The 24,742-nt window shown below is 38.0% G+C and overlaps 1 protein-coding gene across 1 annotated transcript in view; it reads right to left on the minus strand.

Annotated features, from left to right (window-relative positions):
* Positions 1-24,742, minus strand: part of EYA4 (EYA transcriptional coactivator and phosphatase 4) — a 219,728-nt gene that overhangs the window by 53,044 nt on the left and 141,942 nt on the right. Inside the window, exons 3-10 of the mRNA XM_038770079.1 lie at positions 22,776-22,900; positions 21,392-21,460; positions 14,129-14,221; positions 8,987-9,053; positions 7,214-7,356; positions 6,945-7,088; positions 2,817-2,896; positions 508-673 (exon numbers count right to left, since the gene is read on the minus strand). Of these exons, the coding sequence (XP_038626007.1) occupies positions 508-673; positions 2,817-2,896; positions 6,945-7,088; positions 7,214-7,356; positions 8,987-9,053; positions 14,129-14,221; positions 21,392-21,460; positions 22,776-22,900 (887 nt within the window). The remainder of the gene's footprint in view (positions 1-507; positions 674-2,816; positions 2,897-6,944; positions 7,089-7,213; positions 7,357-8,986; positions 9,054-14,128; positions 14,222-21,391; positions 21,461-22,775; positions 22,901-24,742) is intronic.

Here is a 24,742-nt window from a genome sequence, read left to right on the forward strand (position 1 = left end):
AAGGAGGTTCTGTTCAATGCAGATGTGGATGGGTAACCCCTGGAGGAATGCAGCAAATGTCTGATAACTAGAGTAACTAATTATTAAATGTACAGTGGGAAATGGACAAGCTCTTAAGAGTAGTGTCACGATTATTAATTACAGCCTTTGATGATTTTTGAGTATTTCTGTGATAACCTGTTGTATAAAAGATACACATTCAAGACCAGTAGGGAAATGTTACACATGCATTCAACCCTTTTAACTAATCTTGAATAGGTATTTTTTAAATACTCACTTTGCTGCTTTTTATACTAAGGACTCTCATTTGAATGCTTCCAAACTGAACAAAAGGTTTCTTCAGATGTAGTGTAAGTGCCACGTATAACCCAATGATACTGGGATCGAGTCACCTACCAAGTAACCTTCTAGGTATCTATCAGCCACAGTTTTGGAATTTTCAATCACACCATCTCGGGAGACGTGGCAAAATATAGAAGAGTGTTTCACCTGGATAGAGATCTGTACCTGGTTGACTGGTCAGTCCAGGGAGAGATTCTTGCAACTGATAAGTAGATGATGATGAAGATGTGCCATCCGCTGTGTTGTTTGAAGTCATGTACGCTCCATAGGTTGATGCTGAATAATACTGCGCATACTGGTTTTGGCCAAAGGCAGTGTAGGATGGATATTCCTGGAACAGTATGAAATGGAATCACATTTAGGAGATAAAATCACTGTTCTTGGGAACAAGAATTTTTCCCATGTGCTCTGCATTTAAAAAACTTTTGGTAGAATACCTATTTCTACAGTTTGATGGGCTTTGGAAGTCTCAAAAACCATGTCTAGGCTGCACATTCAAAAAATTTACCCCAAACCAATCCTTGGCTTCTCCACTTACTTGACAAATTCAGGAAAGCATAAATTTTGTCTGATGACCTAGTTGTGGCACTTTGATAAATGATTTTCTGTGAGTAAAGTGCTTTTTTGCCAATACTTCTCAGAACCTATAATGCATCAGAGCTTTCTCTCAAAAGTATTCCCAGGGCTATAATACCACAATTCATGAGAGAGCATTATCACTTCAAATTTCATACTTAATGACCTGTATGCCATCACTTTTAATGATACTAATTTTTTTTTTTTTAGCAGAGTTTCCAGGTGTTCCAAGATGTAGAGTTAGAGCTTTCTTTCAAACATATGACCAGGTAATACAAGGCAAATGGGGGCAGCCTCACCTCAGATTTGAATTAACTATAATTTCAAAGCATCCTATCTTTAGGTCATTATGTGTAAAATATTCTTTAATTGAACAAATATCCATTTACATCTGTCTGGCTATTTATATTAAGAGATGTCAATGTTTGGTGAGTCCAAGGAAATGTTATTAGGTTGTTTGCTCAAAGGAGAAGAAAGCAGGGAAACAACCCAATTAAACTGGCAGGCATATGTCTCTGCTTTGTCGTTCTTAGACAATCCTCCTTTACATTCAGCACCTAATCTAAATTCTAGTGTACGTAAAACTGTTTTCTCAAGAGACAAATTTTAAATAAGCATAACTTCAGGAATTTGGAAATATGATTATGAGTAGGCTGGATCAACGATTTCTGATTCTCATTGGGAAAAATGTGGTAAACCAAGCACTCCTGGTATAACTAGGAAAATCCCAGATTTTTGTAGTCTGTTAGAAAATCACATATACGTTCCAGAATTGGACTGCCCTTGCTAAAACAGACATCCCACCTCTCTTTGCCTCAGAGTGGCTTTTGTGGAATTTAAATCTTTGGATTTCTATGACCAAGGTGGAGCCTGCGCCATGCAAAATCCATTTAGGTCCCAAAGCACTCTGAGATATATAGAAAAGGCATCTCAGAATGCTATGGGACTCTATTCCTACAACTGCTCTCTGCCCCCATTTTCATGGTTCCTGAAAGGAAAGGGAAAGGGTGCAAGATTAGGATATCACAGTTTTCAATAAAAATAATATAGTTGACTCTGGTCCAAAAAAATTTCATAAGAAAGACTGTTTTTTAAGAATAAGAATTCCAAGATTCTTCTCAACACAGTTTAAGCCACACTTCTGCAAGGAAGATTTTCTTTCCAAATACCCAGATCAGTAGCTAATTATCTTGAAGCCATGGAGAGCCGAGGTTACTGGTATAACTAACTGAAGAGGTCAACCAGAGTAATTTATTAAACTCCAAGCAGGAGCCTGGGGCTTCCCAGTTCTCCTGGGGACCAAACCATTTGTCTAACTCAGATCTATGCACTCTTCATAACTGATTTTTAAAAAATATCAGTTTGCAGCTGTACTGAAGTATCTAGAGAATTTCTGGATCTATTTTAAGGCAAAATTCCATTTATTCAAATGAGATAATTGAGTAAGGAAAGTAAACCCTTTTGGATTATCTACATGCTTGACTCATAATATGTTTATACTGCTCAATCCTACTTATCCAGGGTTAGATTCTTGGTCATTCAGTATATCATCCTTCTCACTAAGATAATTTCACATGCTTAAATTATTTCATTTGCATAATATTTCAATATCTAAAACTCCATATTTGCTTTGTGATCTTGATAAGAAAATGATAAACTAAGGAAATTTAAAAGAACAAGGAATAACACTTAAAGCATCTTATGATATATATGGGTATATGTGTATTTACATATACATATCATTATATATAAACACTAAAGCTCTGACACAGCTATAAATATCCCTCCAACTCTCTGAAGGCAAATTCAAGATGAATGTATTTTATTAGACAACCTGAAATGTTTCTCTTTATATAGGTCTTTATTCTCAAAATCAATACAAAAATGTACTTTCTTACCTGCTGTGTGCTAGTGAAGTTTGTTGAACTAGAGACCGAATTGTTTGCATAAATTGTAGATGATGGTGCAAAACTGGAGCCTAGAGGTAAAAAGAACATACCACATTTACATCCTAAAATAATAGGGAATATGTCTCATTGCAGAACTGTAAATACTGCACTCCCAAATCCTGCATAAACCCACATAACTAAATCCAAATGATCCAGGGTTGAGACCAATTCACCCAAAGCAACTTCTTCCTTTTCTAAGTTGGGCACTTTGGGAAATGCATTCATACTTACATATAGGTAAGGTTAGGTACCATTTAGTGTGGTGCTATTTATATTGTGCATATGCTGCTGTAGCACTAAGGAGCTTCTAGGGGGTCTGAAAAAGCCAATGCTCTTCCCAAAGTGTCCATAGGCTCATAGGAAGAAACTTTATATCTGATAAAACAGATGAAACATGGGGCATGAATCCCACGTGGTGGAAGGATTGATTTCCTTGTGTCTTCCCCCCCAGCACAGGGTTGGGGACATAGTAAGCATTGAAATGATTCTTTTCAAAAGTACACTCAATTTGACATATGTGTTTTCACTATGTTTTTTGGGTAGAACGCTGTTGGGGGATTAGGAAATATCTGTTTGACAGTGTGAGCCCAGTTACAGCATCCTGGGGAAGAGAGAGTTTGTGTGTGTGTGCGCTTAAATGAGGTTTCAGGTGCGGTGAGCACTTCAATGCAAGTATTTTACAACTGTACCCACCACCTTACCGGGGAAGACTTTAGAAGTCCATTTACCTTTTTGAGTGATAGTAAATTTAGGTTTATAAAGGAAAGTTAGGTTTATAGAAAAGATTCCATCATTATGGAAATTGAATTGACCTAAAAACTGAGACTAGTGAATCACACCATTTTCCAGTTCTTCAACTCAGGCACTGATAACCCCATTAAATGCCCTAGAAGGTGGCATGCTGGAAGATCTGGCATGGCAGGGATGCCAGGAGTCATTGCTTCTTCTCTGGGCCCAGGGTTTCTCAGAAGCTTTTGAGCCAGTCTCATCACCCCCTCTAGTTGACAATCTAGCAGGCCGGCAGACAGTAAAGTAATTTACAGATAGGAGAAAGAAGGAAAGGGGAATGTACACTATGTACATAGGTTAGTGTTTAAATTATAGGGTATGTGTACATAAGCGCTTTAGACAATTGAAAGGGCAAGAATACTAAGTTGCAATAATGATGATAATAATAATATTAATAATAACACTACGTGCCAAGTACTGTACTGGTTTAATCTCCATTTTACATATGAGGAAACTGAGGCACTGAGAAATCGAGTCATTTGCACTGTGCAAGTACACACAGTAGGCAAGGGCCAGAGCCGGGATTAAAACCCTGACCCCCAGGCCAGTGCTCTTCCAGTAGGTCATGCTGCCAAATAAACCCAGTATATTTGAGATTAATCAGGTAAGACTACTTGAAGTGATGTAATTTTAGAAGGGCTTTGAAAATTGGAAGAGTTGTGATCTGCAGGATTTGGTCAGGAAAGAGTCCCAAACAGCAGGGGGGAAAGGCATGAGCTAGAGGACATAAAAAAGGCACCATGAGTAGGCTGGCATGAGAAGAATGAAGAGTGAGAATGAGAGACTATTAGCAGAGGAGAATGCATGTGCAGAAAGGAGAGAGTTGATTGAGTGCCTTAACATCAAAGAGTTTCTGCTAGATGTGGGGAGAAATGGGTAATCACTGGAGGTTTATGAGGAGTGGGGATACATGTGCAGAATGATATTTTATAAAAATGAGGTAGAAGTATGGACTGGAGAGGGGAGAGACTGGAGGCAAGCAAACCAATAGAAGAAAGGGATACAGTAGCAAGACAGGATATGCAAGTACCTGGACCAGAGTGTTGGCTGTTTGGATGTAAGGAAAGCATGGATTCCTGGAAATGTTATGGAAGAAAAAGCTACTGGTTTTGGTAATAGATGGTATGTGGAGCTTGAAAGAGGGAGAAATCAAGGGTAATTCCATGGTTGCAGGTTTCGGGATGGGGAGAATGACAGAGTTGACAACTGATGGGAAACAGATGGAAGAGAGGACTTGGGAGAGAATAGGAAGAGTTCAGCTTTGGACACATTGAGCTTGAGGTCCCAGTGGGACATCCTGGAGATATTCTGGAGGTGGATAAGATTTAAGATTACAGAGATGGCAAGAGGTTGGAGCTGATGAAGTAGATTTGGGAGTCAACCTCAGAGTAGTGGTAGTTGAAGCCATGGGATCATATGAGTTCGCCAAAGAATTTAGTATAAAGTGAGATGTAAAGGGACCCATAACAGTGTCTGTTGGCAATCATAAATAGGAGACTAAGGAAGAACTAAAGTAGGAGTGGCCAAAGAAGTTGATGGAGAAACAAGAGAGAACTGAGTCAGTAAAACCAAGGATACTTGGTGTTTCCAGCAGTAAGGAGTAGTTTGGAGAGTTGAATGCATCTGAGAGGCCAAGGAGGAATTAGCACTTAACAAATACCATTATTATCAACAATAATTATGGTATTTATTGAGTTCCTACTGTGTGCCAGGCACTGTACTAAGCACTGGGTTGGATGTAAGCAAATTGAGTTGGACACAGTCCCTGTCCCATGTGGGGCTCACAGTCTCAACTTCCATATTACAGATGAGATAACTGAGGCACCGAGAAGTGAAGTGACTTGCCCAAGGTCACACAGCGGACAGGTGGCGGAGCCAGGATTAGAACCCATGACCTTCTGACTCCCAGGACCGTGCTCCATCCACTAAGCTGTTACTGGATTTGGCAAGAATACTCCAGATCCAACAACATTTTTGCAAATATCCTTATGCTCTATTATTTCCCCCATCTGAAATTTATTTTAATGTCTGTCTCCTCCTATTTACCCTTTAAGATCCTTGTGAGCATGTATCACTATTCCCAATTCTCTTTTAGTGTACTTTGCTGTGTACTTTGTGCTGTGCTCTGAATACGGTCAAAGCCCAATCACTACCACCAATTGATTGATAGGAAGAGATCATAGATGAGCTTGGAAAGAGAGATCCCAGTGGGCTGAAGAGGGTGGAAACTAGATTATAGAGGTCAAGAATGGAATTGGAAGAGAGGAAGTGCAGACAGCAGGTGTATACAACTTGTTTTAGTTTGCACAGCAAGGGCAGGAGGGAGATGGGGCAATAGCTGGAAGGTGCAGTAGGGATCCAGAGTAGGCTTTTTCAGGTTAGGGGACACTAGAGCATGTTTGAAGAAAGAATAGAAAGACCCATGAGGGAGTGAACAGGTTATGCTACTAGCCAAGGAGGGAAGAATGGACGCATGTGTATTTATTTAGTGATAAAGGATGAGGTGGAAGAACCATCTGAGGAATTTGAGAGTAGGTGGGAGAGCTTTTGAAAGTCCATTGATAAAGATTCATTCATTCAATCATATTTATTGAGTGCTTTACTGTGTGCAGAGCACTATACTAAGCGCTTGGGAAGTACAAGTTGGCAACATATAGAGTCGGTCCCTACCCAACAACGGGCTCCAGTCTGGAAGGACAGGTGATTCACTGAATCATATTTATCGAGTGCTTACTGCAGATGATGTGAGAGTGGGGTAGGAGAGTTGGGATGAGGAGAATAATTTAGAGAACTCATGCCATTTTATGAGGTAAACGTTTAAGCTTCAACCTCACTGATTAGCACATGAACAAAATGGTGAAATTGCTTAAAAGTGATTGTTGAGCTTCAACAAGGTGACCTAAATGTATTGAGTTCTGCAGAAAAACTGAAAAGAAAATACTAGTTTCTATTACGAGTCTGGAATGAATCTTCAACTGACTAGGAAAGCACTGCTTGGAGTGACACTGTTTTCAGGAGCGGTTCAGGACATAGCATTGTTTGGACTGAGGTACATGTTGATGTAATTTGCCAACAACTCCGAAGTTGTTATTTTGGTGCAGTTTAATGATGCACATACAGAAATTGGTTTTCATTAAGTTCCCCCCAGCTCTTTGTCTTACATCATGGAACGTTTGCAAATCCCAGGATAACTCACTCTGTAACACTGGCTTTCCTCAAAAGTGTGCATTAAATCAGTCACAAAAGCAATTGAGATCTCTTCTACAGTTTCTCCTTTGAGTTGCTCACCTGGCATTTGGTAAGAATAAGGTGTTTGGCCTGGCTGGGGTGTGGAAAAACCAGGGCTGTAACTGAGGCATCCACTCTGGAGGGATGATTGTGTTTGGGAAAGTCCACTTTCCGTCTTGATGCCTGGTAACATGACTCCTAAATCTGTGAGAGAAATGAATTTACAAACAGTTCTTTCACCAGACTATTTTGGAAAAAAAATGTATATCTAAAGAGCAGGCTCTACTCTTCATTACTTAAAAAAGGAGATAAAAAGAAAGTTACACTACCGTAAGTTGGTAAGCTGTAAGGCTGTCCTGTCTGGGAGTAAGCTGTATAGACCGCTGGTTGCTGCATTCCTGAATACTGAGTCTGTCCCGCATAGGCAGACATTGTTTGAGCTGCTGGTGTAGAAAGAATGTGTGGGTAGGGCCTAAATATCAGAAAAATAGATTACTGTGGCAACAAAGGCTTTTCATGTGGATTCAAACAGTTTAGCGTTATAAAACTTTTTTAAAATTACAGAAGGAAATCAGCGTATCTATCCATGCATGTAGCATTTTAGTGCAGCAAGGTATTTTCAACCATTTTTATTAGTTAACTCCAATGTCACCCTTGCAAAGTGTATCTTTCCAAAGCAATATCTTCATTATACCACTAAGGAAATTGAGACCCACAGAGGTTGAAAGATACATTCGGGACCATCCGTCCATGAAACAGAAGAGTCTTGTCATTTTTGAATCACTCTACAAATTCTGTCTTTAAATAAAAATCTAACAGTGATTTATTTTTTTTCATTCCTCAATCAGAATATTTAGAACATGCTGATGATCAATTATTTTAGAAATTCTGAAAAATAGATTAAGAAAATAAAGAGGATCCCCTCCTTAGAAAAAAATCATTTGGGCTTGAAAATCCAGGTAACTGAGAAGCTTTTACTTTGAAAAATACCCATAATGTATGTATTTATCCATGTTTTCATGCAGACAGACACACATACACATATGTTTTAGGGACTTATATTAGTAGAATAAAAATTATAAATAGTCCTGCACCAAGATCCAGAGGACATACCCAGGGAGTGGAGTAAAGCCACAGTTAAGGAATCATGAGCCTGTCTTCAACAACATATATCTGGCAGAAGTGCCTGGGCTATAACGGTGGTATTCAAATATGATAATAATAACAATAATAACAACAACAATAATAACAGTAGTATTTTTAAGCACTTTTATGGTGTGCCAACCACCGTATTGAGCATTAGCAAAAAATTATTTATTTATTTTACTTGTACATTTCTATCCTACTTATTTTATTTTGTTGGTATGTTTGGTTCTGTTCTCTGTCTCCCCCTTTTAGACTGTGAGCCCACTGTTGGGTAGGGACTGTCTCTATGTGATGCCAATTTGTACTTCCCAAGCGCTTAGTACAGTGCTCTGCACATAGTAAGCGCTCAATAAATACGATTGATTGATTGATTGATTGATTGATTGATTAGACGGTGAGCCTGTTTCTAGACTATGAGCCCATTGTTGGGTAGGGCCCGCCTCTATATGTTGCCGACTTGTACTTCCCAAGTGCTTAGTACAGTGCTCTGCACACAGACAGCACTCAATAAATATGATTGAATGAATACAAGATAATCAGGTTGGAAACAATCCCTGCCCCACATGGAGCTTGCAGTCAAAACAGGAGGAGAATACATTTTTAGTCCACAATTTTACAACTGAGGAAATTGAGAAACAGCAAAGTTAAGTGACTCGTCCAAACTCACACATCAGGCCAGTGTCAAGTGCATGTGCAAATTTTCCCTAAGTTTATAGCACATCCAAATAGCCATCCCACACATCTGAGAACAAGAATACTGACTAATCCCTTTTTCATAGAATAAAATTAAGGATAATTTTCATAGTTCCATTATGACTACATTGGACAGTCTTGGTCATATATTTTAAAGGAAGTTTACAGATAACATACATTAAGGTTCTAGTAAAATGCTTAAATCATAAAATAGATTTCAGTCATTTACTCTCAAAGGCCAGCAGAACAAAGCAGATACTTACTTAGAGGGATACAACTGTGGGGAATACTGATGTGCAGATCTTGGACTGTAGCCGCTACTTGTTATAACTGCAAGACACAAAAACCAGCATACAAAAGGTGATTCCATTAAATTGATTTCATTAACTTGCAAGGGTGAATTAATTATGAAATTTTTTACATCTGTTTGAAGAATATTCTTTTTAAATTGCAACCCAACTGCTTAAGAATGATCTACAAACGTACTCAAACACAGACATTCAAAACATGCTAAAACCAACACCTTTACCACCTAAACCCTCCTTTTGTGAGAGAAATATTTTCCCACATCATAGAATGTACCCACCGTAGATTGACACTTTCTGTATTTCAAAGAACATTTTGGATATTGGCATAACACATTGCAATATGGTTTTCCTTTGATTATCTGGAAATCTAAATTATGATTTATTTCCAAAATGAAATTCTAATGCACTAACCAAAGTAAATGGCATCACACCCAATGGCAATAAAAATACTTGCCACAATCCTCAAAAGAATAAAAAAGATTCCCTTTCAAATTCTGAGTTTGCTATTTTTGCTTCTGTCTTTCAGTTTTAGGAGCTATAAATCTGTCCAAAGGAGAAAATAATTTCAGCAGAGTCAAGTTCTCTGTTCACTGATAGAGCCCAGAGAATAAACATAGGCAATGACAGCAACATTTTCTTTTTTAAAAAGAACTATAAAATTGAACTCTACAGTAGCAACCACATCTAGAGCTATATCTCTAGGCTATCAAAAGCTGGCCTCTTTCAAGAAGAGTTTAGAGAGCGATAGTCATACCCTATTAACATTTCATCCAAGAATACTGCCCCAAACTGGCCTAATTCCAAGAGTTTAGCAGTCTCTCTTTCCTTTAACCATCTGTCTTGACTAAGACAGATGCATTCCAAATATATATACTCTAAAGTGTTGAACCAATCCGTTCAGAGCTAATCCATACTGGGCAAACATACAGAGTGTCTTTATTAGGCCATCTGCTGTTCATTCACTTTTCAAAAAGATTAAAGTCATACACAATGTAGCACTGGAATTGCTTTAGCCTAATCAATCATAGTTATACTTCAAAGAATATCCTTTCTACATTGTTCATAAGAGCACTGGAACCAAACTCTTAGAATCATGTAAGTGACAAATAGGTTTAGGTCTCTAACTATTTTATGAAATGTGATATATATCTACACCCAAATACCATTAAGTGCCCTTGTGATCTACTGCTTCATAAGCATGCAGAATTTAGACCCTTTAAAACACAACTTTGCCACTGAGACTGGGATATTTGAAGTACTGAATATTTAAAATAGTTTTCCCTCCTGGTGTTGAAATCGGCAGCGAGCAATTCCAAAAGTCAAATTTGAAGAAAGGGAGTCCTGGTCAAGGGTGTTTTAGAAACAAGCCTGACTGTTTTCAGTCATCCAGAATGGAAAATTAACTTTATGTAACTACTCAGATCAAAGTAGGAGGACCACTAAACCATTTGGGTACTTCATAATTACTAAGCACTTAAAGAACACTTAAAGCTTAGCTTATGAGCTCACTGAGAGCAGGGGACTGGTTCTAACACACTGTGGACACTTAATAAATATTACATAATAACAACCACACAAATTTCTACCTGAAAGCCGTGTGGCTCTGTAATGGCAAACTCAAAGCTAGCTTGTTTTTTTCATGTCAGTCAAATTCAATGTTTCATTAATTGCTCCTCTGCCCTTTTTGATCAGAAGTATAATCAGATGAAGTATAGCACTATGCTTTAACTCTTTAATTGTCAAACTCTGCTTTGGCATGCTTGAAATCCACATGTTCTTAATCAGTTTTGGAGGAAAAGAGTTCTGCCCTGCCAGTTGATGGGAGAAGCATTGTCAACAGTTAAATAACTATTTCTCCTATAAAGATCAGCCAAGTAGTAAAAAATAGATTTTACAGCAAGCAAAATATTTAAATTAAAGACAATTTAAGAATCCTTCTCCCCTTTTTTCCCCAGACATCATTAATAAAATGGCATTAACCAAGTAATGACCTGATTATATTCAATTTCATTTTAAACTCCAGACCCATGGTCTATTGGTCAGTGACTAAACAAGTGATGAACGATTTCTATTCTTCAAATGCCATAAGGTATAGCAAGTGTGAGATTAGGAAGATGAAATCTGAGTAAGGGTTTATGTTACCCTCTGTAAAATTATACATTTTGCTCTAATTCATCTGACTTCATGGATAACTAAGTATAGTGACTAAGATTAATGTGTGCCCCAGGCTGTGACTTTAGTTATCAAAGCAAGTTACTGTGGGTTAAGCCATCTCAGTCCAGGAGTTACTATGGCCTGTGCCCCGAAATGATCAAGCATTGGTCAGGGAGAGCAGAAGCACTGAACTTTATTCCCAGACGAGTGTCTGATTTTCAGGGTAATCCAGACCAAGATATTTCACCTCTCTATGCCCTGGAATTTCCTCTGAGAAAATAGTGTTAATCCCTACCATCGTATACCTAATAAACTAGGTCCAGTAAGAGGGAGAATAATAATAATGATTATAAAAATAATAACAATAACAATATTTGTTAAGCACTTACGATGTGCCAGGCAATGTAATAAGTGCTGGGATAGATGCAAGCAAAGCGGGCTGGATACAGTCCATGTTCCCCAAGGGGTGAACAGTCTTAGTCCCCATTTTACAGATGAGGTAACTGAGTCACAGTTGAATGATTGAATTGATTGATTGAATTGAATGATTTATCCAGAATGACACACAGATGAGTGATGGAGCCAGGATTAGAACCCAGATCCTTCTCACTCCCAGGCGCTTGCTCTATCTACTAGCCCATATTGCTTCTTGAAGAGGCTGCTGTTTAAAGAATGAAACTGTTGATTCCTAAATCTTGTCCCCAGATCAAGCCCTGGAAGTCATTACTTTCAAGTCCAAAGTTGATTCCACATGTTGGGAAGGACGGATCCCAAAAGACATGAGCCCCATGGCTACTGTAGGAGAGATTCTGACTACATTCAAGTTGTTTTGGAGAGTTCAGATAACTGAATTATTATGATACCATGAATCTGCAAGACATGGGACTGACTGGATCTTTCTCTCAATCTAACCATGCTATTTGTATACGGGGTATTTTTCTAACTACTAATCAGCCATTCCAGATGCCATTCAAGTTCTTGAGCAGTTTCACATCACTGTACTTACTAGAAATGAACATACACATACTACATAAGGGTCATTCACACATTCACCAAGGCAATTGGAGATGGAAAGGTATTTTAATATGCAATTTTCATTTATTTACTTCCTGGTGCTCCTTGGAGAAGAGCAATATGGTTAAATGTTTATAATAATTATGGCATTTGTTAAGCACTTATTATGTGCTAGGCACTGTACTAAGTGCTGAGGTACTGTTTATGCTAGATTGGTTAGCATGTGTTTATGAGCATAGAGTTTATATGCATATAGTTCACACACATATATGGATATATTCAACATATTTTTAGGTCTATCTTTAATATACAATATGAATAGCTCTGGATGAATAAAACAGTAGTATATTTTCATACAGAGGGATTTTGAAATTTGAGGTTTATCCTCTAGACTGTAAACTTACTGTTGGCAGGGAACAAGTCTATCAACTCTGCTGAATTGGACTCTCTCAAGTGCTTAGTACAGTGATCTACACACAGTAAGTGCTCAATAAATACATTGATTCATTGATCACCTATATTTACTGCTTTATAGAAAATATGCTTTACTTTTTAGACACATAATATATGGTCTCATTTCAAAATTTATATAATCTGCCTTCCACCAACTCTAGTTTTGTTCACCATATGAAATTTTTTATAATGCTAAATATTTATCAACCTATGTAAATTAAAGTCTTTACATTCTGTAAACAACTTAATGAACAAAATCATTCCACTTTTTAACTGGTTCTGTCACTGCTGGGTTGTTATATCAATTTATATTTAAAATGGATTGATGTTTATAGTTAAACTATTGTTTGCTTCAATATATTAATAGCAAAAGTAGCACTCTCCAGTTCAATGTTCTAATTCAAGCTGCATGTGCTTTCCTGCAGTCCATTAGCCTTTAATACTTTTCACTCAACTGCTTACAAAGGAGGGTTTTTTTTAAAAACCTACTGAGGAAACAAGGCTATTTAGTTGGAATCACATGGATAATTTTACATTTAGAGTCCTGGAGAGAAGGTAGTTTTTATATAGCTTTACCAGCAAGATGGTAGGTGAAAGTTTATGAAAAGAATTAATTCCTTTCTGGATCAAACTTCATATAAAATGATGACTATTATATCACCTCGATCACGTCTATCTCACTGCTGACCTCTCACCCAAGTCCTGTCTCTGGCCTGGAACTCCCTCTCTTTTCATAGCTGGCAGACGATTACTATTCCCATCTTCAAAGTCTCCTCCAAGAGGCCTTCCCTGACTAAGCCCTCATTTCCTCTTTTCCCACTCCCTTCTGGGTTGCCCTGACTTGCTGTCTTTATTCACCACCCCCATCACCAGTACTTATCGATTAATCAATTAACTGTATTTACTGAGTCATAACTATGTGTAAGGCACTGTACAAATCACTTGAGAGAATACAATACAGCACAATTAGCAGACATGTTCCCTGCCCATAATGAGCTTACTTATGTTCATATTCATAATTGTTATATTAATGCCTGTCTCCCCTTCTAGACTGTAAGCTTGTGGTGGGCAGGGAATGTCTGCTATATTGTTGTGCTGTACTCTCCCAAGCATTTAGTACAGTGTCCTGCACACAGTAAGCCCTCAGTAAATATGATTGACTGATTGACCTATTCCTATCTCACTATCTGTCAATGATGAGGCACCTTAAATGAAAATGTCAATGGAAGGATTTAACAACCAAAATGTATTAATTTTTATGAAAAACATTTTGAAGTTATCTAAGACACACTGCTAAAGGCATATTAATTTTAAAAGCAAATTTATTTCTTTATTCTTAATAGCACCAAGGTTGATTATTCTAGTCAGATTTTAGCTGATTCATGTTATTTTAGCATTTACAGTGTTGGACAAACACTGAAGAGGATTATGAATTCTGCAATGTGCACCCAATAACAAATGCACTTAAGTCTTTACCTGACCCAGTAAAAGTGTCAAGCGCTCCATCTCCAGTTGTCGTTGTTGTTTCACTGCTGTTCATAGGCTCTGTTTTGACTGGAAGAAGAGACACTGCATAGAAGAATAAGTAGACGTGAGATTTTGCATCTATTTTATAACAAAGACCTGATCTAGCTGAACTAGCAATAGTTTACTAGATGGTGCATGCGAAGGAAAACATTCGGTAATCTGCGACAACAGTCTTGTTAATTTAGGTACTGAATTAATTCACTTTAATTCATGCACTTTAATTCAAAATTTCCAGGTGGAACAATTCCCTAAAACCTATCTGTTAAAGGCAGAATCCCTAGCATATGAAATAGCAGCATACACTTTTCCATTCTCAACATATCTGCAAGGAAACTACGAACAAACTCAAAAAAGGCACTAAGCCTTTATCCCTTCCCAGTGCAATCCAAAATAAGAAATAAATTGCCTAATTTTTCCCACAGATATCAGTAAGAAAACAAAATCATAAAAATTCTCCGGGACTTCATTATTCAAAGTACTGAATAATGTAGCACATGAAAAATAAGGTAGTGAATATTTCTGCTTTCAATAGACACTACCCAAGCCAATTTTCTTAATGGAAAGTTAAATCTAAACTTATGTATAATCAGTGGGCCATTTTTATGGGGGTATAGTGAAGTACAGTTTTCCTGTAAAGTAGGAATTGCATTCTTGAAGAAGCCCTTACTAAGAGAAACTTGTGATTTACTACAAATGTCAAGTGCTTCTTCTAAATCCTCAATTGCATTCTAACCAGGCAGACTTATATCATCAAAAGAATATTCCTTAATTCTGCCATTGTGTTCTATTCTAAGCATATACTGAAAACTCATCTTGGCAGAACTACCGGTTGGTGTTGGCATGTGCTGTCATTTGTGAGGGAGCAAACTCATCATTTAGTGTTGGAAATATTATACTACATTACTCACAACAGGAAAAAAAACCCTAACATATTAATGACAGTGGGTTCAAATGTTTAGGGTAAGTTTTTTTTTCATTTCAGAATATTCAGCGAGTGGTACTCTTTTTGATACATTAGAGTGTAAAGCCAGTGATAATTATTATTATTATTGTGGCATTTGTTAAGCACTTTCTATGTGCCAAGCATTGTTCTAAGCTCTGGGGTAGAAACATTGTAATCAGGTTGGACACAGTCCCTGTCCCACATAGGGCTCACAATCTTAATCCACATTTTACAGTTGAGGTAACTGAGGCACAGAAAAGTTAAGTGACTCGCCCACAGTCGTGCATTCATTCATTCATTCAACCATATTTATTGAGCACTTACTGTGTGCAGAACACTGTACTAAGCACTTGGGAAGTACAATTCAGCAATTAATAGAGACAATTCCTGCCCACAATGGGCTCACAGTTTAGAAGGGGCACACAGCAGACATGTGGCTAAACTGGGATTAGAACCCATGTCCACTGAGTCCCAGGCCCATGCTCTTTCCACTAGGCCATACTGCTTCCTGTATGATGTGAGCCAGCAACAAATTCACAAATGTGCGACATGGCTGGGTACAAGAGAAGTAGAAAGGCTCAGTGGCTAGAGCATGGGCCTCAGAGTCAGAAGGACCTGGGTTCTAATCCTGACTCTGCCATTTGTCTGCTGCTGTGACCTTGGACAAGTCACTTAACTTCTCTGGGACTCAGTTACCTCCTCTGTAAATTGGAGATTAAGACTTTGAGCCCCATGTGGGACAGGGACTGTGTGCAGCCTGGTTAACTTGTATCTACCCCAGTACTTAGCACAGTGCTTGGTTCAGAATAAGTGCTTAACAAATACCATGATTATTATTATTATTACAAGTAGAAGGGAAGAAGATCTTAGGTCACAGGAGGACACAGCATGAGTCAGCAAGTGTCATTTGGTATGTCCCAAAAGGGAGAATAGCTTGTAGGAACGGTCAGTCTGTATTGATCACATTCTGATATATGGTCTAGCTCCACAATTTAAGAAAGGTGAAGGGAACCCAGAGTGGGGAATGGGTATTAAAATAGATTAAAGGGAGGAAAAGACCTGTGAGTAAAGGTTAAGGCAACGGAGATTATTCAGTCTAGAGAAGAGAAGTCTGGGGGCAAACTAAAAATATGAAGGTCATCTCAAATACATTGGGCTGGGGGAGGGAATATTATTCAGGAGATGGTGGCCAGATGTGCGGCAGCTCCACTGAGGAGAGAACAAGAGGAAATGGGCTTAAGTTCCATCAGGAGGGACTTAGGTAAAGATGAAGAATTTCCTGACAATTAATGCTTTAGACATTGGAATGGGCTACAGGAAGGAGATTTGGAAACTCCTCTCCTTGAGGCCTATAGTGTTTTAGCCGTGGGTCTGCCTGTCGATGAGGGGTGAACAAGATGATTTTTCAGGATCCTTTCCATTCCTAGGATTCTACAGTGTTCTCCATATTCATACATTATGGAGTATAGGCTTTCAGTGTCGAAACATGATGCCAAGTTTCCCCTCCCCCCCCCCCCCATCAAAGGCATAGTCATATGGACTGAACATAATCTGATGATCCAGGACCTCTTAAGTGCTAATTCTGGCTCCAGAATTAAACTCTTTAGACATGGCATATCTGCATTTTCCCATGTGTGAAAAACACATAGACATACTTCCCTTCAGATGGCTTTGATGAAAATTCGTGCTTCTAATTCCCTTTCACAATGAAGTATACCAAGGCAGCAAATGAGTGATATGTCCCATCTATCAAAGAAGATTATGAATGGGCCCATATAATTTTATTTTTTCAAGCCTTAACTAGTGTGCCACAACTAATAGAACAACTACTAGGAATCCTTCCTTCTGTGCTCTTCTATGCCGAGGACTGGCCATTCAATGGGATTTTCAAGAAAAATAGTACTCTCATTTAATGGAGGAGTTACTGCTTATTCATTATATTAAGGAATGATACCCAAAGATACTTTACTTTTGATTGGACAATACATGTCCATGTGTATACGAAACAGTTGACATAGATTGCTTTGGGGCAACTCATTACCCAGCAATTCATGGTTGCTGGTGATTCCTATTAGGAAAATGATAATTTTAGGAAAATTATTAGGAAATTATTAGGAATTATTTAGGAAATTATTAGGAAAATGATAATTAGAGAGGCAGCGTAGCTCAGTGGAAAAAGCACAGGCTTTGGAGTCAGATGTCATAGGTTCAAATCTCAGCTCCGGCAATTATCAGCTGTGTGTCTTTGGGCAAGTCACTTAAGTTCTCTGTGCCCCAGTTACCTCATCTGTAAAATGGGGATTAAGACTGTGAGCCTGCTGTGGGACAACCTGATCACTTTGTAACCTCCCCAGCGCTTACAACAGTGCTTTGCACATAGAAAGCACTTAATAAATGCCATCAGCATCATCACAGTGGGTGAGCCTAGGTTTTCAGGACTGAGAACCTGAGCAGAGGTGTGAGAGGCTTGTATAGTGCCTCTAGCTGTCTCTCTTCTTTGCCAGTCATGTTTCCCCTGAGGCACACCATGGAAAAAGTGATTGAACAGGCAAGGGTGCAGCATTTGAGAAATGCATATGTTGCCTTTGTCTAAATAAGCCAGTTTACAAGCAGAGCCTAGACTAGAACCAAGGTGTCCTTGTTCCCAGAGCAGGGTTCCTTTCAACTGGACCGACAACAAGGCTAATTCTTGGCCTTAAGGGTCAGCTGAAGCAAGTTTTGCCTCCGTTGTCTTCAGAGACTAACCAAAAGGAAAAACATAATTATCTGTCTGCTGAAGCTCCTCATTAGGTGAATTTAGTTCAAAGAGATGCTGTTGTTTCAAAGATAATATGGTCAAACTCTATCTTTTACCTCTGGAGACCTGGGTTCAAAGTCACCCACCATTACACATTAGTTAATGTTTATAACTTGTGTACATCTCCAAGGGGACATGGCCCCATTACAAAATTCATACTATCATAGTTCTGGAAGAGTTGTCTCTAGAAAACATTCTAGACACACGGAGCATGATGTAGAAGCATGAACAATGTTTGCCTGTTCAAGAATGGTCTTAATCACTGTCTCAGCCCCATGACCTCATCCTGATAAAATCTACACACACACACCTATTTTTAAATACATCACAAATTCCCCAGGTTAATTTATTTTGTCTTCAAAAGTAACCATAAAGAAGTAATTTATTACAAAATCCAAAGCTCTAAGGAGGGTATTTTTTATATTCATCCAGATTAGAAACTTTGCTTAAATTTTTTTTGAGATATGCTTGGAAGTTACCAATTTGATGAGTTCATTTAGATTTTATCATACAGCGAATAATTCATCTGAAGCAATTTCCTTGACTAGCCAAATTCCTGGAACACTTCATTCTTTTTATTCACTAGGTGCAATGAAATCACAGGAAACAGCACAAAACCAACTCCAAATCCTGGCTTTAGACATTAACTTATGCAACCCTTTATTCGTGTAGGTTTATAGTCAAAATAGTGTGCCTTTTATAATATTGACACAAAGATTATTACTAGAAAAGTCAGAGAATCAATTAGGCCTAAAAATAATTTCTGGGGAATGGGTTTATAAAGTAAAAATCCTTCAGGATTGCAATTGGTCCTTTAGTTGTTTTTTAATATACAGTATTGTGGTTTTCTCTTCAGAAATGATTGGAAAGATAACTTTTTTTTTAATGGTATTGGTTAAGAGTTTACTATGTGCCAGGCACTGTACTAAGCACTGGGGTGGATACAAGGTATTCAGGTTCCACATGGGGCTTACAGTTTTAATCATCTCCCCTTTTCCCTGCAACTACTGTGCATTCTCCTCTTAAGGCTGTAAAGTTGAAATGGCCTAAATTTAGAAACGAATGTGCAATTGGTCATAATTCGAGAAGCAGTGTGGCCTAGTGGATAAACCACGGGCCTAGAAGTTAGAGGACCAAGGTTATAGAGAAGCAGCGTGGTTTAGCGGAAAGAGCCCGGGTTTGGGAGTCAGAGGTTGTGGGTTCTAATCCCAGTTCCACCACTTATGAACTGTGTGACTCTGGGCAAGTCACTTCACTTCTCTGGGCCTCGCTTACCTCATCTGTAAAATGGGGATGAAGACTGAGCCCCAGGTGGGACAACCTGATAACCTTGCATCTATCCCAGCGCTTAGAACAGTGCTTGGCAAATAATAAGTGCTTAACAAATACCATCATTATTATTATTATTATTATTCTAATCCCAGTTCCACCACATGTCTGCTTTGTGACCTTGGGCAAGTTACTTATCTTCTATGTGCCTTAGTTCCCTCATCTGAAAAACGGGGGATTAAACCTGCAAGCCCCTCGTGGGACACGGACTGTGTCCAACTTAATTAACCTGTATATGCCCCAGCGCTTAGTACAATACAGTGCCTGGTACCAAGTAAGTGCTTAACAAATGCCATAAATAATAATAAATAATAAATGTCCTAAGTCAAGGACTGCCTGTATTCCTTAATGAGTTTGTGAAATACCCTGCTTATTAATCTACCACTGTAATCAAAATAATTTTAATTTTAGGGATTTGTGATGGACAGTGGGGAACAATTACTCTATTTACTCTATTACTCTATTTGTTTATTTTACTTGTACATATCTATTCTATTTATTTTGTTAATATGTTTTGTTTTGTTCTCTGTCTCCCCCTTCTAGACTGTGAGCCCACTGTTGGGTAGGGACCGTCTCTGTGTGTTGCCAACTTGTACTTCCCAAGTGCTTAGTACAGTGCTCTGCACACAGTAAGCACTCAATAAATACGATTGATTGATTGATTGATCCCCTTTTACAGATAAGGTAACTGAGGCACAGAGCAGCTAAGTGACTTGCCCGAGGTCATACAGCAGACAGTGGCAGAACCAGAATTAGAACCCAGGTCCTTTGACTCTCAGGTCTATGATCTACCCACTAGACCACTACACTGCTTCTTTGCTACAGTTCTTAAACTATTCCAGTATAGGAGACATTTTTTCATAATTCCTCTGAATAACCAGACTTCTAGCATGAAAAAAAATATGAAACCATTTGCCCCTAACTGGGCAGTTCAAGTCCACGTTTTTAGCCTGATTTGATTATTTACAGCTCTACTATAAAATCCCTGATTTTAAGCATTTGTGATTTCATAGTGACTGCATTCTGCCTACATGGCAGAATTTTTACTAATTTAAAATATGTGTACCTAATATTTTCTATGAATTATGACTTCTTCCCACCAAACTTATAAACGTTAAAAAACCCCACTGTAGTTGACTACACTTCAGAAAGATTAATTTTATATATACTTGAAATATATACATTCATATATATATGTACATATATGTAGTATATAATTTCATTTGAAAGTAAATCTGCATCTCATTGGTAGGAGTTTATTACTTTGTGTTATTTCACTGAAGGACTAGCAATTTAGTAATGTAAATAATGCAAAGTAAACATGATTCAGATTAACTTTGTGGTTAATATGCTTGACCCAGCATATATGTATTCATATATGTACATATTACTTTTTTTAATTAGACCTAGTTTACTGCCTACCACAGTTTGATGATAATAGCCAAGCAAAACCCTTATAATTAAACCTGCAAAATAAGTAGCAGGGTAGCTTGCCCTATAAATTCCTAAGCAGAGTTCCCATTCAATTTCAAAAAATGACTTAAACATTCTGCAGTCAACCCAAAACTTATCAAATTCCATGATCCAAAGTGTTCCTGTTTTAGACAGATCCTAGTTTGTTTTGGCTGTTCTATGAAACTCTTCTTTTTAGTCTTAGTAATAGTTGGGTTCCAAAGGTGGTGTTGTCATGAAAAATTTGGTACGATTTTTAAAAACTATGAATTTTCATTCATTATAAATGAATATTTCATTAGTTTTGAGGGTCTTCCAATGTTTATTAACATTCTAATAGTGATCTACTCATCACATTCACTGTATTTACAAAGAGTGCTGAAAATAGGCTCTGAAAGGCGAGACTAAACAAAGATTCCTAAATGGGATTGTAAACAAAATAGACTCTTGGGTAGTGTAGCTCCAAAAACCATAAAGCAGAAAATGTAGATAATCTTTAACAGAAGTGTCCAACATTTTCAGTAAATCTAGTGAAAAAAGATTCATTACTGTTAAAGCTGCATTTCTTCCATAAGGGAAAAAAAAAGGAAAAAGATCCTAAATGTTGGAAACCAAAGCCCAGAAACAGAAAGCAAATCAGAAGGCAAGCCCACACAGTCACACACATGCACTGTACCACGATCTCGCATACTTGTAGCAGAAGAGGCAGTGCTACAACTCAGCAACCAGTCTGCAGTATTTAAAACCGTCATGTTGTCTCCTGAGAACAGGAACAGTACAATGGGTCATTGTCTGAATGCCTGCTCAATGTATACGAATATTCTTCAATGCTTGTAAGTGTTTATGTGCCCTTGGCCAGACCTTTTAACTGCCTGGATTTCTTGGAGAAGTATCATTCTACCTGGTTTATGTACTTTATTAAGTTAAATATAGACACATAATAATTCATCTACTTCAAAGTGTGCTTACATGATTTTGAACTTCTTTTTAGGCTAATATTTGCACTTGATTGTATTTGTCAAGATAAATATAGATCATCCAAAATACACTGCTGAGTAGCCTTCATTCGTCTCCCTTATGTCCATGAAAATCCCCTCAGGCACTACCAACTGGAATAAAGTGCCCATATGGAAAGATGAATGTACATCTATAAATGAGAAAAAAGTTCTCCTACAAAGCCTTAAATGCAAAAAATAAAATTTAAGCTTACTGAAATGAACAAAATTGGAAAAATATTTAAATGTCATGGAGTTCCACCCACCAGCTCTGTTTCAAAATAGCATCTATCCGATAAAGTTGAAATATTTTCAAAAGAAAAATATATGATGACAAGTACTTGTATTTCATGTGATAATCCTCAATCACCTACTAGTTTACAACCTTTTACTGAACTAATTTGTTAAAACAACAAGCAAGAAATAAATGATTCCATAAGGTTTTTTTATAAGACCAAATGTGGTTATTCGTATTTACTCTGCCAGAATCTATCTAAATGGGACAGAAGTACAGTACAGTATAATGGTATGCCCTTCCTGACAAGTAAACATTAATCATGCCCTTGGAAAAATAAATACAGCAGGCATACAAATGTTTTAAATTTTGCCTACTCTAAACAATCATTCCATAAGCTGATGAGGCCAGTTCATTAATAGTCTATTACAATTCAGGAGCTGATTGGTAAGTCATTGTTTCCTGTGTGGCACCCGCAATTGGCAATTTGTTCTCTGTTCCTGGTGTAAATGATCAACTGCACCCCCAATTACTCAACTGCTGGGGAAATGCTTAAGAGCAGATGTCAAAAAAAGAATCATGACGGTGGTCGTCAAAGATTTGACTCTCAGTAGCTAATTTTATTTTAACTCCGAGTATTTCCAGTTCAAAGATGACACTGAAGAGGAGAAAAATGACCCAAATTAAGTAATAAGGTATCCATTAACTAACTATATTCTAGGACACCCCCAAGATTCATGGTATTAATAAAGTCTTTTTATTCAGTTATTCAGAGCCCTAATTCACTAGATTAAAATAAATCATTAGAATTTATATTCTGTGCATCCTCTGGGCAATCAACTTACCTCCTGTTCCATTTGTGGTAACTGATGTGTTGCTGAGATTAGATTTATCCAGTTTGGAGCTACCAGGAGTATCACTACTTCCAACAAGAGAATGAGGGCTTGCTAGGTCCTGCATTTCCATAGACCTGTTAGAGCAGGAAGCAGCACAGCAAAAAGTTGAAATCTCAGCAGTGATTGTTGAATCAACCATCGGCCTTATTCTACTGAGAAAAAGCAGCTAGTTAGGCTTCAGCAAATGTTGCTACCAGTAGCTGTGTAGCTGTGGTTTCCTAATAAGCCAAGTTAAAATTTAGAAACCTATTAAAAAATAGACCTGCGGGTCCCATACTCCCAACTTGACTGCCACTGTTCCTACAACTGTTTCCCAGAAGAAATGTGTTTCTACTTTTTAGCATGAAATGGAAGCAAGTGTTATTTCAGAGCTATGTGCTACCATTTACAAAAAAAAAAAATCATGTTGATGTTGGAAATAAAAAATAATCAGTATAAAATATCAGTTTTCATTCATGAGATTAAAAAATAGAACATCTTTTCCCCATAAGAGTTAACCAGCTTCACTTAGCTACTTGCCACAGAAATGTTTCTCTGAAGCGAGCATGTGAATAACAGAGAAAGCACATAACTCCACCATGGAAAAAATTGCGGGGGAGAAACAGACTGCTGTATGCCAGTGTGGTCCAATTGGTAGGGACAAATTATATACACTGTCATCATTCACAACATTCACAAAGTACCTATTCTGGGCAAAGCACTGTACTAGGCACTTGGGAACATACCACAGAAACCAGAGAAAGGCACAGTCCCTGCTCTCAAGGAGCAAGGCCAATTCCTTCCATGCTATTTTAACAATGGTTTATTCATTAGTTTATGCCATCTTGTCTCCTTGAGGGCAAGAATCAAGTTATACATTTCTTCTGAAGGTCCTCTACATATCTAGTCTGGTTCTTGGCACATGATAGTTGCTCCACTCATACTGATGATGATGATGGAGTAGAAGATTTTCTGGGATTTGTTGACACATCATTAGGGGGAAGGGTGACGACCAGAATAGAGATACTCCTGGCTCACTATTCTCCCTCTGGAAATGCACAAAACATTCATCTTATCCATCAGGCGGTTGGGAAATGTCTAAATGCCTTTTGAGGTGACTCAATACTGACAACTGGTCTATTTGGAAAGATGTGTCAGTCAAACGATCTACATGATCAAGGCTGCTGTTTTCTAATAGAGGTGTTCCAGATAATTTCCAGTATATCCAGTGTGTGAGTCTCAATGCTCACTCCCCTCTTTGTACATGTGGTATGTTTGCTGAGTGGTGCAAGTGGTATCTCTCTGACAACTATGTCATAGGTCAGGAGATCCTAGGAAATGGGTAGCAAAGTTGCAACTCAATTGGTGGCATTTATTAAGTGCTTACTACGTGCAAAGCACTGTACTGAGTGCTTGGGAAAGTACAATACAATAGAGTTGGTAGACACAATTCCTGCCCACAGGTTTACAATCTCGAGGAGGAGACAGACATTGAAATAAATACAGATAGGGGAAAATGGCAGAATTTAAAATGTGTACATCAGAACCATCAGGCTGAGGGTGGGGTGCATATCAAGTGCTTATAGTACATAAGCAATGTAGAAGAGAGAGCGTGTTTTAACTCTTCCCTGCAACATTATTTTTCTATCCTTATTGACACCCATGCCCATTGCCTTCACCCGTTGTTCCAGAACTTTAACTCCTTCCTCAAACCTCATGTCTGCCTGCCTCCCCTATCCCTCTCATTCATTCATTAATAAATTCAATAATATTTATTGAGTGCTTACTGTGTGCAAAGCACTGTACTAAGTGCTTGGAAAGTACAATTCAGGAACAAATAGAGATGATCCCTACCCAAAAATGGGCTCACAATCTAGAAGGGGGGAGACAGACAACAAAACAAGTAGACAGGCATCAATAGCATCAATATAAATAAA

This window comes from Tachyglossus aculeatus, chromosome 2, assembly GCF_015852505.1.
Source record: "Tachyglossus aculeatus isolate mTacAcu1 chromosome 2, mTacAcu1.pri, whole genome shotgun sequence".
NCBI lineage: Eukaryota > Metazoa > Chordata > Mammalia > Monotremata > Tachyglossidae > Tachyglossus > Tachyglossus aculeatus.